Source organism: Pungitius pungitius, chromosome 8 (assembly GCF_949316345.1).
Source record: "Pungitius pungitius chromosome 8, fPunPun2.1, whole genome shotgun sequence".
Lineage (NCBI taxonomy): Eukaryota > Metazoa > Chordata > Actinopteri > Perciformes > Gasterosteidae > Pungitius > Pungitius pungitius.
This window is the reverse complement of record NC_084907.1, coordinates 2,620,288-2,638,229: the sequence shown is the minus strand read 5'-3', so window position 1 is coordinate 2,638,229 and position 17,942 is coordinate 2,620,288. Positions and strand designations below refer to the sequence as shown.

The 17,942-nt window shown below is 47.0% G+C and overlaps 1 protein-coding gene across 1 annotated transcript; it reads left to right on the top strand.

The window, feature by feature from the left end:
• Positions 1–6: 6 nt before the first annotated feature.
• On the top strand, positions 7–17,678 carry fer1l4 (fer-1 like family member 4). The gene is made up of 49 exons (XM_037447942.2): positions 7–126; positions 854–909; positions 2,025–2,113; positions 2,235–2,334; positions 2,421–2,515; positions 2,782–2,826; positions 2,915–3,082; positions 3,187–3,247; positions 3,687–3,818; positions 4,130–4,192; positions 4,269–4,353; positions 4,439–4,607; positions 4,700–4,880; positions 5,005–5,191; positions 5,282–5,361; positions 5,719–5,844; positions 6,021–6,093; positions 6,253–6,356; positions 6,520–6,628; positions 6,716–6,923; positions 7,422–7,554; positions 7,687–7,787; positions 7,873–7,960; positions 8,055–8,171; positions 8,256–8,408; positions 8,514–8,709; positions 8,831–8,955; positions 9,071–9,205; positions 9,291–9,464; positions 9,888–9,998; positions 10,310–10,471; positions 10,558–10,726; positions 11,019–11,131; positions 11,212–11,346; positions 11,651–11,690; positions 12,027–12,130; positions 12,368–12,502; positions 12,577–12,696; positions 12,781–12,908; positions 13,000–13,170; positions 13,389–13,543; positions 13,693–13,874; positions 14,591–14,676; positions 14,851–14,949; positions 15,246–15,363; positions 15,624–15,747; positions 15,991–16,292; positions 16,414–16,514; positions 16,611–17,678. The coding sequence occupies exons 1-49, from the start codon at positions 48–50 to the stop codon at positions 16,789–16,791; spliced, it is 6,168 nt and encodes a 2,055-aa protein (XP_037303839.1). The 5' UTR covers positions 7–47; the 3' UTR covers positions 16,792–17,678.
• The last annotated feature ends 264 nt before the right edge of the window (positions 17,679–17,942 follow it).

Sequence of the window (17,942 nt, the reverse complement as noted above, 5' to 3'; positions counted from 1 at the left end):
GGGAACAGGTGAACAGGTAAACAGGGGAACAGGTGAACTGGATCATCATGTCCATCAGTGTGAATCTGAGGAGGATCTCCAACCTGCCGGGTCGATACGACAGAAAGGTGGAACTGTGCTTCAGAGGTCAGTAACTCACACGCCTGTTTGTAAACTTCTCTCGACGATCCCCTCGATACCTGCGAGAGAAGTACATTTACTCAAGTATTACAGTTCAGTACTTGAGTATTTGCATTTAATACTACTTTATACTTTGTGTCATTTAAGATAACAATATTGTACTTTTTACTCCACTACATCTTTGAAATACACAAGTTACTTGTTTTGTGATGTGATACCAAAGCTAAAACCTTATTCATGAGCTACTCGCTCCGGCTCCTTTGAGAGTACATATACCACAATGTAAACCGTCTAAAGACCTTAAAGAACCTTAAGTGTAGCTTTAATGCGCTCATGTCTTGTTTGATTTCCACATGACGACCAAGTGAAGAAGATCAAACCATTACCGATCTGCGGGTCATGGTAGTGAAAACCAAAATACACACAGCAGTTAACTTGAATATGTACAAGCACGTCCTCTTTTGAGCAACATGTAATCTCAAAGTAATTTAAGTTATTTTAAGTTAAACAAAACTAAACACAGCAGATGTTGAACAAACAAGCTCAACCTCATTTTCATAAATGAACATGTGACATAAATAAAAAACACTTTTACCCTCCATCGATTAGAACTATAACAATAAGAATTGTTTTTTGAAGCCGTATTAAGGTACGTTTATAATGTACTTATTATTTTCTCCGCCTGGTTAGCATCCGTGCCGTTGCTATGGTTACAAGTCTTTCTGTCCTCCAGGTTTCACCCACAAAACCAGAGTCCTGCAGTGCGAGAACTTGGCCATCTTCAACGAGGTCAGTAACCAGCGCGATGATGTCAGCTGAGATTTCAGATCACGTGACCTCCCTCGTATCTGTCCTGTGTGTGTGTGTGTGTGTGTGTGTGTTACAGCAGGTAGCTTCAGGTGTGTCTGCTGTAGATTGAAACTATTTTAATGGAGCTGATAGGAAGCTGTACCACTCCTACAGCACACACACACACACACACACAGCCGCTCCTTCAACACATACACACACACACACACACACACACACACACATACAGACGTGATTCTATTTTGTTTTACTGCACTCCCCGGGGGAATAAACAACTGCAAAAAAAGAAAGAATCCTCTTGAATTAGCAGGAGTTAGTGCACCAGTGGGAGTATTATTACAAGGTCAGTTTGATTGATCCGAAACTTCTCAGCGATTTGATCGATTTTCATCTTCCTCAAAGCCACTCCGTCCATCTGTTTTAATAATTGCTGAATTACAGCTGGACAAATCAACACAAAACATGTCTTCATCACAACAGTTCACTGTAGACTTTGTGGAAAATAAACGTAATTCCGCTGTGTGGATTTACAAAGTGAGAACACGTCTGTTGAACCTAAGCCTCCACCCACTCCACCTGCTCCACCCACTCCACCTGCTCCACCCACTCCACCACCCGTTTGTTGACCTAATCACTGCGGACAGCTCAGGTGGAGGATTTGTTTTTTTACAGTCAGGTCTGTGTGACGTAGTTAGGTCTGAGTTGAGTTATTTTGTGCAGCCTCTGAATAAGGCTTGTATTTGTTCTTTAGGTGTGACCAGGTGTGTGTCTGTGTGTATATGTGTGTGTGTGTGCGTGCGTGTGTGTGTGTGTGTGCCTCACCCGACTGTAGCACTTGGGGAATATTATTTGAGATGGGAAATATCCCGTGTCAAGATGAAGGGTCTTCTTCCTCCAGTTTTAGTGTCTTTGTCTGTCTGATTTTGAGCAAGATAAAAGACCAGGGACCCTTTGTGACCATGTGACCTCACTCAGGTCATGTGATGACACAAGAATGCTGTGAGACAAACTAAACCGTAAACTCTTCAGTTAAGAACATAAACTATCTATAAAGTAAGTGACCTCTATGTGTGTGTGTGTGTGTGTGTGCACAGCATTTCCGGTGGCCTCACTACGGTAAAGTGATCAGAGATGAAGTTTTGTCCGTCAGTGTTTACAACTGCAGTAAAGTCTTCTCCAACAGGTAACACACACACACACACACACACACATACACACACACACACACACACACACACACTCATGTATTGTTTTCTTGTTGATAGACAGACTAAACAAGTCCGTGTGTGTGTGTGTGTGTGTAGACTCCTCGGTAAACTGGTCGTCAGCCTCCAGCACGTCGTGTCGGCGGGGAGGCTGTTGCTACGGGAACCGCTCACTGACGCCAACTACAGCCTGACTGATGTAAGCACACACATACGCGCACACGTGTAAACACTCGCATGTGTAAGACTTGTCGTCGATCCGGGTTGTTTCTCATCTCTCTGCAGATTTATATCGAGTTGGACATTCGATATCATCCAGTGGAGGGAACAGCAGGCAGCTGGGAGGGCCTCGACTTCCTGCAGGTGGAAGACAATGATGAGTAAGACATCACGTCCACACAGCTGTGGGACAATCTGGTGTTGAATGGGTGAATGACACGCAGGGTGATCTAGAAAGGGACTCAAAAACTGTTCATTTACTATCACCACAATGAACGTGTGACTTTGTGAAAGCGGCACCAGGACGAGTTCGTCCTAATTTAACTACAAACTGTTAAACAAGCCTTGAGGGTTTCACCATTGGATGTGTGACCTTTAGATCTGAGCAGACTGAACATGTGATTCTTTTCTCTTCCTTTGTCCCCAGATCGGCTGTGGTCATCAGGAATGACGGATTCAGTGACCCTGAGAGGTGAGAAGTCACACGATGGATCTCCTTCCTTCCTCCCCGACGCTGACAGAACAACAAAGAACACGCTACTCTCTCTCTCTCCTGTCAGTCAGCTGACTGTCACTCGCCCAGGTCAGCTGGAGAGAGAAGCCCGGCGTCTTGGGCGGAGCCTGGTCCGGACCGGGGATGAAGATGATGAAGATGATGATGATGATGATTTTGATGACGACATTATGGACTTGGAGGCCTCCGACATTATCTTCACTCCTCTGCTGAGGTCTGGTTTTGTTACTGTCTGCTCTTCTGTTTCTCTACCTTTCCATCATGATCTGCTGCTAATAATGTGTGTGTCTGTGTGTGTGTGTGTGTGTGTGTATGTAGTCGTAGCAGGCCGGTGTACAGAAGTGTTGCCGCGGCGATGCCCAGAGTCCAGAGCTTTCAGGTGAGTTTGTTCGTCCATTTCATTTTTGAGGCGTGTACACTGGTCCACGTTACCGTGGCAACAGCCCCATCAAGGCAACCCAGACTCCTGGAAGGCTCCTGGGGTGATGTCTAATCCCTCAAACATGCCCAGAAGCACTTTATTTTAAGTGGCTATCATCTTTATCTTCATTCATCTTTATTTGAGAGGATAAACCTGTAGGAGATAGTCAGCTGAATCTGAAAGAAGTGCAAGGAGAAACATCTGTAACAACAGTGAACACACCTGCTCAGCGTCAAACAGCAGGTAGACGCATCAAGCCTCACTCTCCCTCCGATATCAGCTGGGTTGCGAGGGTTTAATTTATTTCTTAATTTAGAACTTATCTGATGCTCCTCAAGGGGAGATAATTATCAGGCGGACCTCCCATCCATTTGTGTGTGTGTGTGTGTGCACCCAGTTGAATGTGAACATCCTGGAGGCTCAGAAGCTGGTCGGAGTGAACATCAACCCTGCAGTTTTCATCAGAGTCGGAGATCAGAAAAAACGCACCGCGACGCAGAAATCCACCAACTGCCCATTCTACAACGAGGTACTGCTGAGAGGGGATAGTGGAGACGAAGACAGTACCTGGAGTACATTGGAACTTGAGCACTACTTGTCGTCAATAAACCCATAAAAGGCGTAAATACTAATGTGGTCATTTTGTCACGGTGCCGTCAAGTTTAAAAACATTCATAAACGTCATAAAGTGGGGCTGATTGGATCCATGGGTCTCTGCTTTCCAGTCATGTCCAACATGTTAAAAAAAAATACCATTTTGAAAAATAGATGACCCTAAAGGTCACTAAAAGGTGCAGCTTCTGAAGTACAGCATGTTTTTTCCCTCCTTTTCTCTTTCAGAACTTCCAGTTTGAGTTTCAGGAGGCTCCACAGATCCTCTTTGATAAAGTCATAGAGATAAAGGTCAGTTCTACTCTTGTTTTGTCCTTTCACTTGTGTTTCCGCTGCTGTTACCACGGCGACCACTTGCCTCCCTCAGGTGTTCCACAGGCGGCTCCTGGCTTTCCTGATGACCCACATTGGAACGTTTAAGATCGACATCTCCACCGTGTACAACCAGCCAGGTACCAGGATGGCTCCCGCTGCAGCCCAGAGCCAGCCGCTGCACAGGGAACTCGCTGACCTCTGACCCCTCTGCAACCTCCACAGATCACCGCTTCTACCAGAAGTGGGCTCCCCTCAGCGACCCGGCGGACACCAGGTCGGGGATCAAGGGTTACGTCAAGGCCAGCCTCAGTGTGCTGATGAAGGGGGACGCTGTGGGCATGCCCAGCGTGCCAGCGGCCTCCTCGTCCGGAGCCAGTGAGGACATCGAAAAGTAAGCAACGACACGTCTTGGACATCTTGAGGCCACTCTTTTTTCTTTTTTTGAAAAAATCTTCTGCTTCCGTCGCTGTGGTTTCCCGGCAGGAACCTGCTGCTTCCTCGAGGAATGGCCTCTGAGCGTCCGTGGGCTCGATTCCGTGTGCGGATCTACAGGGCCGAGGGTCTGCCCACGATGGAGGCCGGGCTGTTGGCCAAGATGTCAAAGGCCACCGACCGGACTGTCTTCATTGATCCCTACGTACACGTGACCTTTGCTGGACAACAGGTATATACTGTATATACATTGACATTATTCTCTCCTAATTATTCTAAGACTGAATGATTTTTTGTGTGGACCCATTGGATCTCTTCTAATCGTACCGAGTGTTTCTGTGTTTCTGTGTCTGCAGGGCGAGACCTCGGTTGCCAGCTCCACCAACTGTCCCGTTTGGAACGAGGAAATCTGCTTCATCGAGCAGTTTCCGCCTCTGGCTCAGCGAATCAGAGTCCAGGTCCTTGATGATGCCAAGATGGGAGACGTCGCCTTGGCAACGCACTTCCTGGACCTGCAGCAGATTTCCGACCACACCAGGAACGGTACGTCCCGAAGTTAATACACGCGCTTTTGAAAAGGCCAGCTGTTCTTTGGGAAGTTACAGCAACGTGGAAATATCTCTGTGTCTGCAGGGTTCAACCCCACCTTCGGACCAAGTTGGGTGAATCTGTACGGTTCTCCTCAGAACTCCACCCTCGGAGACGTTCACCAGGTGAACCAGACATTGCAAAACAACTGAACATTTGAAGCGATAATTCTGCATTTTGGGGAAAAACATTGGTTTGTTTCATTTCTGAGAGTGAAATTAAATGATAACTCACCAGCTCATCAGTCAATAACCACCAGAATTTAAATGGCTTCACGAAAAATGAGGCAAACGACGTTGTCGCTCATCATTTCCACAGGGAGTTGCTACGATTTCATCCAAAGGCACGTCCATACCTTTTGTGGAGTCAGCTTCAGCTGGTGGAGATGTCACTACAGCATGAATAAACGTGTTTACAGACCGGAAGAATGGGCGTGGCCACAGCTCTTTGGACACTGAAGTGTCACCTTTTCTCTTCTCCAGGCCTTGAACCAGGGTCTGGGCGAAGGAATCTTCTACCGCGGTCGGATCCTCCTCGCTCTCTGCGTGGACGTTTACTCCTCATCTGCAACCGTCACTCCAGAAACCAGCTCTGCCGCCGTGGGAAAGGTGCGTCCTTCTTATTGTGTGTCACCACAGTCTTTTAAGCAAGGACATCAGTATATCAGCAGCGAACTAGGATGTTGTTACCTTGACAACCAAGAAAAACTAAATAAAATCCTATGTGACCTTAATGACTTTTTAATGACCTAATCAATTCTCACATCTCCTCACTGACGGTGAAGGTGAAGGGAGCGCTGGGGAAATTGGGACTGAAGATGAAGAAGAGGAGCAGCAAGAAGGGGAAGAATAAGGAAGGTCAGTTTACTGAGGAGAAGCAAGGGGAAGGACTTTAATGGGGAGGGTTTTGGTTGCCATTTAAGAACGTTGGTGAAACAGCTCAATTGTTTAGTTCAAGCCTGAGACCTCCACCCACATTTGCATATTTCACTTTAATTCCACTTGTTGTTGTCGTAGCACCTGCTTCTGTCGGCGCATTGGTGGACGATTCTGGGGAGGCGGGAGTTGAGATACCGGAGACTGTTACAGTGGAGATCGAGGAGATCCACCCTCTCCCTGAGGTGAGTCCCAAATGCACTTACATTTATATGAAGTGAAATCTAAATAACCATGGCAACATTCAGCTATACCTCCGCTATCTTGGACTGAGGGCCACAGCCGTATATCAAAGGTCTCACATTATATCTGCACCGAAAGAAATGTTTAAATATGTTCACCTCTCAGGGATTCGTGGGACAACCGGAGGACTTTCTGTTGTTTGCATCTCTGTTTGAGGTCACTATGATGGACCCGTCTGTAGGAACCAGGCCGTTGACCTTTGAACTCTCCATAGGTAAATATTGTATCATATTGTTACTAGGGCAATTATTAAATCAAGTCCCAAAACCTCAGTTCCATCACCTGTTTTTGTTACTGACAGGGAATTATGGGAAGGCCGTGGGGGTTGAGAGATCCAAGAAGAGCCAGAGCAGGGAGGAGCTGAGGAGGAGCAGGGAGGATCTAAACGAGGAGGGACGGGGCCTGCTGGAGTCGGAGGAGGAGCTGGACAGAGAGGAGGTGCTGAGTCCAGAACCCGAGTCCAGATCGGTGTCTGCTCCGGCCAGACCGCAGCCCACCGAGTACGACAGGTATGTTAACGCTGCACTTATGAGTACGGCAGGTATCTTAATGCTGCACTTATGAGTACGGCAGGTATGTTAATGCTGCACTTATGAGTACGGCAGGTATGTTAATGCTGCACTTATGAGTACGGCAGGTATGTTAATGCTGCACTTATGAGTACGGCAGGTATGTTAATGCTGCACTTATGAGTACGGCAGGCATGTTAATGCTGCACCTACGAGTACGGCAGATGGTGCGCTAAGAGCATTTATTCTATGAAATAAAAGACACCCTTCTCCCAAGCCTGTCATCCAGTTCCCTCCAGGTGATCCACACATCTCTAGTCTAAAATCAGCGTGAGAGCCCATGGAGCGTGGTCATTAAGTTGAGTGGGAGGCGCTACGCTACGATTGGCCTGTCTGTGTTGGAGGGCGGGACTTAGGCTACGGGCCAATTGGTCCCAATAGCTTTAGCAGTACCTTGCTGTCTGTCTGCTACACCGTCTGTTTCTGTCTGTCTCTCAGGTCCTTCCAGTGTCTTCCCCTCCAGCCTCCCTCTGAGAAACAGAAGCCTTGTCTGTTCGTCTGGAGTCAGTTTGAGGATCACAGCTTTCGTCTCTATCAGGCGAACTGGCTCAACAAGACGGCCGACAGGCTGGTGGGTGATCTTGAAAAAAAATAAGAAAAATAAATAACATGTAATGTAATGATCTTTGATTTACTTTAATAAAGTGTGTCACATTTTAAGACCGTGCTCACATTTCCCTCCTCTTTCCTGCCCATCTTTTAGGAGATCGGTCTTAATGAGGTGGAACGTCTCTTGAGGAGGCCGAGGAGTAACGTGAAGGAGCGTTTGGTGGAGGTTCTGATGGAGCTGGTGTCCGCCTGCAAGTCAGTCTCCTCCTGTTGAATATTCTATCAGAATATGTTCAGTTTGATTTGGTTTGACTCTCTCTTCCTGTCTGTCTCTCTGCAGGCAGTTCAATGTTTTCGCGGACAGGAGGTCTCCGTCTCGTCCTAACAAACTGGACAAATGCAGGAAGGAGTTCATCAAGAAGAATTTGGTGAGCCTCCTCTCACCTGCCTCCGTCTACCTGTCTGACTGTCGGATTGACTTCCTGTCTGTCTTAACCGACTCAATGTCCGCCCACTGTCCAGATCATTCTGGCCAGACAGGCTGTGAGGTTCAGGCGCAGGATCACCAGGCGGATGGTGAAACAGCGGCTGACGGACAGTCGGAAACTCTTGAGGAAACTCCGCCTCCTGGCGAAAGAGGTCAGAGGTCATAAAGTTGTCTCCATGGGTCACCACAAAGGCATCGCTGGTTAGAGTATGTTCAGCATGTCGGACTCTCTACAGCCCCAGACCACCATCCCAGACGCATTTCTATGGTTACTGAGCGGGAGCAAGCGGTTGGCCTACGTCAGGATCCCCTCCTACTCCATCCTGTTTTCATTGGTGGAGGAGCAGAGGGGGCGGGACTGCGGCAGAGTCACCACCCTCTACATGAAGGTAACGCTCCTGGTGTTAAGTCTGTTAATACACTTAACCGTCTGTCTGTTAGTACGCTTACCTGTCTGTCTGTTAGTACGCTTACCTGTCTGTCCGTCTGTCCAGTCGCCGGGAGGTCCAGCGAGTGAGATCTTCGCGAAGCTGGAGGTCTACCTTTGGCTCGGTCTGGCCAAGTACAGTAAAGAGGTCACCACCAGCTTGCCGGAGGAGTTTCTGCCGGTCTATGAGGAAGAGGATGAGCAGGTGAGGAGGCTCGTCCCCCCGGGGAAGAGGAAGCTTCCTGTCACTGTGTCCTGCCAGGGTGAGTCAGCAGGAGAGGGGGGGGGGAAATATTTTATAAATGAAATATTTGTAGGGCGGGAAATTACTTTTTAAATAGTGGAATAATAGTTATTGTGGTTTCATCACCCCTCCATCTGCAGACAGCAGGTACTTCCAGCTAAGATGTCACATGTACCAGGGGCGTGGCCTAATTGCTGCCGATGACAACGGCCTATCGGACCCTTTCGCCAAGGTGCTCTTCTCGACACAGTGCCAGGTCACAAGGGTAGGTACAAGCGTGCAGCTCCACACCTTTGTTTTGTATGCCGTTTATAAATGTAAATCATCAAAGCCCACAGGAAATATTAAACTGTTTTCATTCATACTCTGTGCGTGTTCAGGTGTTGAATGAGACCCTCTCTCCAGCCTGGTGTGAGTGTTTGCTGTTCGACAGAGTTCTGTTGGAGGGGACGAGGGAGGAGCTCCAACGAGACCCGCCTCTCGTCATCATCAACATCTACGACCACGACACCATGGTAACGCCGACGTTCCTCATCTCCCCCACACCTCATCTGCACATTCCGTGATGTCACAGGTTGTCGTGTCTGTGTGCGTGTGCAGGGCAGCCCGAAGCCTCTGGGTAGGGCGTTTGCCGAGCCAGAGTTCAAGTTCGTGGAGAAGCATTACCAGAAGCCCCACCTCCGTTACTATGACATCAGCATGGGCAAGGCCCCGGCTGGTGAGCTGCTTGCCGCCTTCGAGCTCATCGAGCTGGACTACTCAGGGTTTGGAGAGGTGACACCTGTCAATCAATCAATGTCTGTGACGCTGTAACTCTTTCTTGCTAATCAAAACTATGAGTGATAAAAATGTAGCCAGTGGACAGAGAAGGAGGTTTTGAAAGAGTGGATCAGGTGACACGGCCCCCGTTTCCTTGGTGCTGTGGTGCAATGTGTCCGTTGAGAGACGATTGAAATGATCCTTGCACCTATAACTTTAACAGATACAAAACCAGGCCATCCCACCTGAAAACTCATTTCACCACCTTTCCGTTCGTATTTCTTGACTTTGTTGGATTTATTTTCAATGATGTTGCTAATGACTGCTGTGAACTTGGAGAGTTTACTGATGAATTGATGAAAAAAAACAACAACCTTTAATTAAAACACAAACAAAACAAAATTCCCAGAACCATAAAATCTATTCCTCTCCCTGCAGCCTTGCGTTCCCAGCAGTGTGGACCCAAAGGAGCTGGCCTACCTGGAGGAGGAGAAATGTTACATCATACCAGAGGGAGTCCGACCTGTTCTGAAGACCTTCAGGATTGAGGTCGCACACACACAGCCAACACAGCCTTTTTTTTTTTCTATGACTAGAAATTCGACCTGACGCTACCAGCCTCAACCTAAACCTGAACCTAAACCCAAAACCTACCTTACACCAAGAATTCACGCTAAAATGTTATGAATTACTTTACGGGGACTTATGTCCCCAAAAAAGAGGCGAGTCCCCGCAATGCAACCCAGTAAAGACAAACTCACACACTCACACACACACTCACCCTTTTTTCAAGGGTTTTCTGGACATTGGCCTATTGGTCCTACCAGTAACCGGGTCCTACCTTCGTGTTTTTTTTAAAGGTGCTCTTCTGGGGTCTGCGGGAGCTGAAGCGGGTGCAGCTGTTTGAGGTGGAGCGACCCATGGTGAGGGTGGAGTGTGCGGGACAACAGCTGGAGTCCGAAGAGATCGAGAGCTACAAGACTCACTCCAACTTCAAAGAGCTGGTCCGCTATATCAACGTGGTCAGTTTCTAGATATGGCGAGAGCGATAGAGACACGGACGAACCTTCCCTTTCCTGATTCCTCTTCCTGTGTTTGGTCCAATCAGGATCTGCCGGAGCAGGCCTACCTCCACCCTCCTCTGACGGTGTTTGTAGTGGAGCATCGGGCATTCGGTCGGCTCGCTCTGGTCGGGACCCACGTGGTCCAGAGCCTCATAGACTACGCGCCGCGCGCCCCCGGCGGGGAGCAAGAGGAGGAGGATAACGAACCGAAAGGTCAGCTCAGCCGGTGGAGGCGGGGGTTTGACCCATCTACCGTCTGATTGGGTGGTGATCCCCGCTCAAGCAATGAACACAGAGGCGTCTAATAAAGAGTTGGAAGTTTTTGGAAAAACTAGCAGACATTTCAAGATGAATGAAATCAGTCGGGTGCGAGGTGTTGTTTTACGATCAAAATGTTTATTCATTGTTGAAGGACTGAAACCAACTAAAGCAACCTTTTCATTCCTCCAATGTGTACCACAAAGATCCATCTCTCACTTTACAACGCCATCATGTGTCTCTCCAGCAAGGAAGAATACGAAGAAGGTCAACGCTCTGATGTCCGTGAAGAACATTGGACTCAGCGGGCTGCCAATTAAACAGTCAAAGATTCCTATCAACCCCATCAAGCTGGTTAATGTACGTCTATTGATCCGCTCATTCAACTATAAAGCATTAAAGGATGAGTTTGAATTAAATTAAATTTACACCCCTTCAAGGCTCCTCTGAAGAAGCTGATGGGGAAGGGCGGGGAGGCAGAGGAGCTTGAGGAGGACACGCCTGAGAAGGAGGAGCTGGATTGGTGGTCCAAATACTACGCTTCACTGGAGGAGATGGAGAGACAGGCGAGACAGGTGAGACATCTATTATTCCGAATAAACGAGGCCACAAGGAAGACTTGTAGAGGATAAACAAGAGAGGTACATTTATTGAGGCGTTCGCAAAAAAATTGAGATTTCTTCTGGTGGTATTGAAATATTTTGTCATAATTAAATGCTGATAAGGAAATTACATATTACTCGTTTCAGGACTTTTCCAAAAATAAGCATTTGAAACAAGAAAGAATAATACAGTTGAAGATAAATCACAATTTCTTTAAAAGTGTTAAAAAACAGTTATGAATCAATTGGAAGTGTTTGATGTGTTTGGTGTCTACAGGCTGCTGAAGACGAGGAGAAAGAGGAACAAGCAGAGAGCGGTACAGTTATAAACACTTTTATTTAGTGAAACTATACAATTATTTATGATAAAAATCTCAGAGTCTGTAGTTCCTCTAATGTCCACTAGATGCTGCTGTGAAAAATCATAAACTACAGGTATGTTGAGGTGAAAAGGAGTCCTGTACAGTTTTTACAGTTTTAAGCTCTCATTTACATTCTTCTCATCTAGGTCTTAGGGCAGATTTCTATAATATAATACATGATAATTAAAGAAAGGCATAAGATTCTTAGCAGATAATTATTAGAGAAAAAAAATAACCAGAAAAAAATTACTAAATGAATATAATAATATATTATTATCTTTATTTGTTCAGAAGGGGTTAATCTGACCATGGCAAATATTGAAGATGACGAGGAGGAGGAAATCGTGGTGGTGGAAGTTAAGCCTCCCAAACGCAAGAACATTGCCACACTGAAGGTGAGGCTGAGAAATTTACCAATTTATAATCCACTTCTTGTTTGGATCCCGGTAGATTCGGTAAGATCTGACATTGATTTGAAAACGATGAACTAAATCACTTTCTCAGTCCTCCAACAGCAAGAGCTCAATGATTACATTTAATACATTTCTAAAGAAAGAGCTCTTCAAGGTTTGTTGTGTTTATTTGAGCTATAATATATTTCTTTACCTTCTGGCGCGTGTTTGCATGGTCAGCTGTATGCAGGCGATCTGGAATCCGAGTTCGGTCAGTTTCAGGACAGGCTGCAGACCTTCCCGCTGTATAAAGGCAAAGCGAGCCCTGAGGACGAAGACGAGGACGAGGAGGAGAGGCTGATGGGAAAATACAAGGTACTGTGCATAGAAAGCTGTCTGTCTGTCACCATGACCAGAAGGGTTCCTTATTCCACACTCTCCGTCTCCAGGGCTCCTTCCTGATTTATCCCATTGATCCGGAAGATGAAGAAGACACCACTTGTCAGATCACCAAGGGAATCCCCAAAAACTCACCGTTCAAAGTCCTGGTCCGAGCCTACATCGTCAAGGTGGGACTTACACAATGTCTCCAGTGTTTGTATTGTACTGAGTCCTCCTGTGAGTCTTCATCCGTCTCTCTTTGTGTCCCGCAGGCCACCACCCTGGCTCCCACGGACCCGAACGGTAAAGCCGACCCGTACCTGGTGGTCCGAGCCGGACAGCAGAGCCTGAACACCGCTGACCGATACATCCCCAAACAGCTCAACCCCGTGTTCGGCGAGTCAGTACCCGTCCGTCCGCTCCCGTCCCCCCTCAACCCCCTCCCTCCGTTTGTCCGTCCAACGGTCTGTGTGTCTCGCGACGTCTTTCAGGGTTTTGGAATTCACCGTGTCGTTCCCGCTGGAGACGGAGCTGGTCGTCACAGTGATGGACCACGATCTCATCGGGGCCGACGACGTCATCGGCGAGACGCGGGTCGACCTTGAGAACCGATTCTACAGCCGCCACAGAGCGTCCTGCGGCCTGGCTCTCTACTACGACACGTCAGTACCACAACTACAACACGATCAGTCAGAACACCTTGTTACCTGAGGAGTGTCAACTAAGACACGTTAGTACCAGAACTATGACCAGTAGATCAGTACCACCATGAACCACTGATACAGGAGCCACTGTGTGTGTTACGTACTTTGTCAAAAGAGAACCTGCCTCTTTGAATGTCCATTCCTGTGTTCTTCTATCGGACTGCATCTTCCCACAGTGAAGGCTACAATACGTGGCGCGACGGGAAGAAACCGTCTGCCATTTTGGCAGAACTCTGCAAGTCTAACGGCGTCCCGCCTCCGGAGTACAGGACATCCGAGGTCAAAGTCCTTAACAGGATCTTCAAGATACCGCCGGACGCAGTACCTGAAGGTAGCTAATGAATGTATTCCATAAATAATGTACAGAGTGGAAGTGAAAAGTCCATTGTTGTCCGTTAGTGGACAAATACCGGTTTTCTACCACTACTGAGGCTCTAGTACTTGTACTGTTGTTGTAGTTGTTGTTGTTGTTGTCGTCAGGTCTGTCAAAGAAGAACCAGCGGTCTCCGGAGGAGGAGGCCGAGATGGAGGAGCACGCAGCCCTGAGCGTGCTGCACCGCTGGGGGGAGATGAGCGAGTTCTTCCCCGGAGCGCTTCTTCTGGTCCCGGAGCACGTGGAGATCCGGTCCCTGCAGAACCAGGACAAACCTGGACTTCCACAGGTACCTTGGAAACCGTGTTTGGATGGTCGCGTGGTCAACCGCTTATATCTGGGGGGGGTGGGGGGAGGGGGGTGCAATAGGCCGGTTTGAATAAGAATTACATGCAAATAATACAAAACCTGGACTGTCACAATCATCGTTATTTTTCAGTTGGTAGCCAAACATAAGCGACTCAGGCAGGCGTGAACAACTCTAAAATTCACATCTGGGGAGTCAGCTCACTAATTAATTCATTAATAAATGAATACCTTAAACTTCCATGAAGTTGATAAATATTGTACCTCATGATTTTAACCAATACTCATAAGCTGCTGTCTGTTATTAAAGGAGGAATTGCATTTATGAGTTTCATGATTTATTTAACAGTGGCCAGCGGGCCATAAATAATTTATCATAACACTGAAGCTGCGGGCCGTTTGGAATCTGCCCGCGGGCCGTGATTGGCCCTCGGGCCGGACTTTGGACACCCCTGGCCAATGCTGTTTAAATAATTTGGTTTTAGTAATACTCCACTTCCCGTCCCTATACAACGATCTATGAGTCAAAGAGTCTAATCTGTTTTTTTTAAGTATCAAACTATACTTTGCATTACTTTATATTCATGCAACATACAGAAATGTCTCATATTGTAACCAAAACACAAACAATACAGTCACAACACACTTCTGCTTGTATCACATCCCGTCATCAGTAATGGGTGTGTGTGTGTTGTCAAGGGTTACCTTCACATGTGGATTGACATGTTTCCTACTGATGCACCTGCTCCGCCCGCCGTTAACATCAAGCCCCGCCTACCTGAACAGTAGGTCCATACATCCAAACAGTACAGTAGAGTGAAATATAATTTGTTTGTAGCACTGTAGAGTCAATTAGGAAAGTCTAATAAAATATTCACATGGTACAGTATAGAAGAGTCGAATGGGAGTCATCCCAATTCATTCAAGTTGAATGAAACCTATTGTTTCCATGACGACAGGTACGAGCTGCGAGTGATCATCTGGAACACGGACGACGTGTTTCTGGACGATGTGAACCCGTTCACCGGAGACCCGAGCTCCGACATCTACGTGAAGGGGTGAGGGTCTCGACCACACTCCACGAAATTAAGCTTATTCACTTTCACTGCTCTCAAATCTTTATTTAGTTTTTCCGCTTGAAATACCCGATATTTTCATCTGCAGAGGACTGCAAAAGTGATCCAAATAAAAGGACCTGAGAGGCATGCGTGCTCTGCCGCGCGTTACTTAAAGTTCTTCTCTATGAGGTCAAAGGTTACGTCGACCCCTTCGATGGCTACCGTGCATCCGCAGCTGATTGGTTTGAAAGTGATGCTCGCGTCGCGTGTGTTTTATTCTGCTCTGATCTCTGCAGGTGGATTAAAGGACTGGAAGGAGAGAAACAGGAGACCGACGTCCACTTTAACTCTCTGACCGGGGAAGGAAACTTCAACTGGAGATTCGTGTTCCGCTTCGACTACCTTCCCACTGAGGTACACACACCTGGTACACACACCTGGTACATACACCCGGTACACACACCTGTCGCGTTGGTTTGTGGACTTCCTTTCCTGAAGCCCAGCGATGGCATTTGGTCCAAAATGTCACAATTACTTTCACGAACTGAACCTTTTGGACTTTAATGACTTCCTCAGAACAAGCTTTGCACTTTTAGAAGAGATAAATCCTCAGTGTGGTGCAAGGATCGCTGTCCCTCGTCAGAGGGAGTAAATCTGCTCCTCTCGTCCCGCAGAAAGAGGTGGTGTTTAAGAAGAAGGAGTCCTTTTTCTCTTTGGAGGAGTCAGAGTTTCGGCAGCCGGCCGTCCTGACGCTGCAGGTCTGGGACTACGACCGCATTGGCGCCAACGACTTCCTGGGTAAGACTGTAGATTCTGAAATATGTCACACATTTACCTTGACTGAAGGAGACTTATAAGGGTTATATTGAGCATAATGTCCAATTATCTAAATGCTTTATGGGGCTCCAGAAATCTAGGAAACAAACCTTTTTTTACTAGTGTTCAGGGGGAAATGACTCTTTAAATTGAATATTTGGCCTCAACACATGTCATGGGACACTTCAGCGTCCTCTCCACATCTCACTCTAACGTCCTCTTCAGGCTCCATAGAGCTGCGTCTCAACGACATGGTGCGAGCGGCGAAGGAATCCAGTAAATGCACCATTCAGATGGCCAAGGAGCGGGCCAGCCCTCGGCTCTCCATCTTTCGCGCCAAGAAGATGAAGGGCTGGTGGCCGCTGACCCGCCCGAAGACGGCCGAGGACTTCGAGAGGGAGGAGAAGGAGAGGGAGGAGGCCAAGAAGAAGGGAAATAAGAAGAAGAAGAAGAAGGACAGGAGGAGCAAAATGAAAAAGGAGGAAATCGAGTACACTGACAGCAGTGGCAGCACCTTCCTGCTAATGGTACCAAAATAAACGTGCTAATACCGCTAATGCTAAAAGTCAAAGATCAACGGATGTCATGATGTTATTATAATTCTAATTGTGTGTGTGTGTGTGTGTGTGTGTGTGTCTACACGTGAAGGGGAAGGTGGAGGTGGAGCTGCAGCTGGTGACATTGGAGCAGGCGGAGGGAAACCCTGTGGGTCGGGCACGCAAGGAGCCGGAGCCTCTCGACAAACCAAAGTACGACCCCCCCACCTACACACACACTTTTAACGGGTGGGATTGCAGGTGTCCAGCTGTGTAACAGCTGTAAACCGTCTCCTGTCCTCCCTCCAGCCGTCCCTCCACCAGCTTCAACTGGTTCGTCAACCCGATGAAGACCTTCATCTTCCTCATCTGGAAGAAGTTCAAGAAGTTCATCATCGCTCTGGTCATCCTCGCCATCCTCACGCTCTTCCTCGGCCTCATCGTCTACACGCTGCCGCAGCAGATCAGCTCCCTCATCATCAAAGGGTGAAGAAACCAGCGGGGAGACTTCATTCCGACCCCCCCACCATCCCCCCCCCATATGCCAAAGACTCCCAGTCTCAGGTTTCTAATCCGGGACTGATCCAGTTACTGAGAAGCCTAATCAGTAAATCTCCTGTGTGCTTAAAATAAAAGATTTCCTTTAATTGATACGAGCAATTTACGACATTAGTACGGTTTGGATAAAAATAAGTTATAAACCAAATCAGTAACCAGTCAGGCAGTAACAGTATAATCAGGTGATTTGTTGCAATGAGTGATCCGCTGCACTACATTACCCAGCATGCTCCTTTATACACATGTATACACATACTACATAATGGCATTTGGGGATTTGTTTTTAATACACAACCAGAAGAAATTACTGGACACAGTTTACTGCAGATTTAAATTTAAATCATATATTTATGTGGATGAATCAGCACTTTATCCAAAACTCAGAGATAACTCTGTTGTAAAAAAGTCTAGTTTTGTTGATTTGATTGTTGCAAATGGTATATTTTGAAAGTAAATAAAATAAGTGCATTCATATTTTTGGTAAAATTTTGCGAAATGGCTGATGTTATAAAATGTACAAGTTTGTTGAATTTGAAAGTTAGCTTTTGTTTCTGAGTAAATACATGAATAAATTAATGTCAGTCCAAAACCAGATAAGTTAAAAGAAAATGGTTGAATTCTTGAATACATGTAAACAATGTAATGTTTGTCCTAAGAGGGTGAGGGGAGGGGGGCAGAGGAAAAGTAATGTGGTCGTTCAAATGAAGAGGATTCCTCCTCTGGAGAGCAGGAACGTGATCGGGGGATCTCATGGAGGAGAGATATCAGACTACAAATCCTGAACAAAATATGTGTAAACGACCACAGAAACTGACAGAACTCCTGAAATCAAATAATCGGTCCACACAGGTTGAATTTCGAAGATGAGGAAATAAATCCAGCCTTCATCCTCGTCTTCAGGCTGTTCAACAGGAAATTGCAAACGGTTTGTTTAGAGCAGCCGCTCGTTCCCATTGTTTCCTGTGAGACTCTGATGATGATGTCGGATCTGTTGAGAGAGGCTGCGGCTCGTTGCCCTGGAGACCAGAAGGGAAGTGATGTCAGACCACCAGAATGAGCCTCAGTTTGTGCAGCGAATTTGCT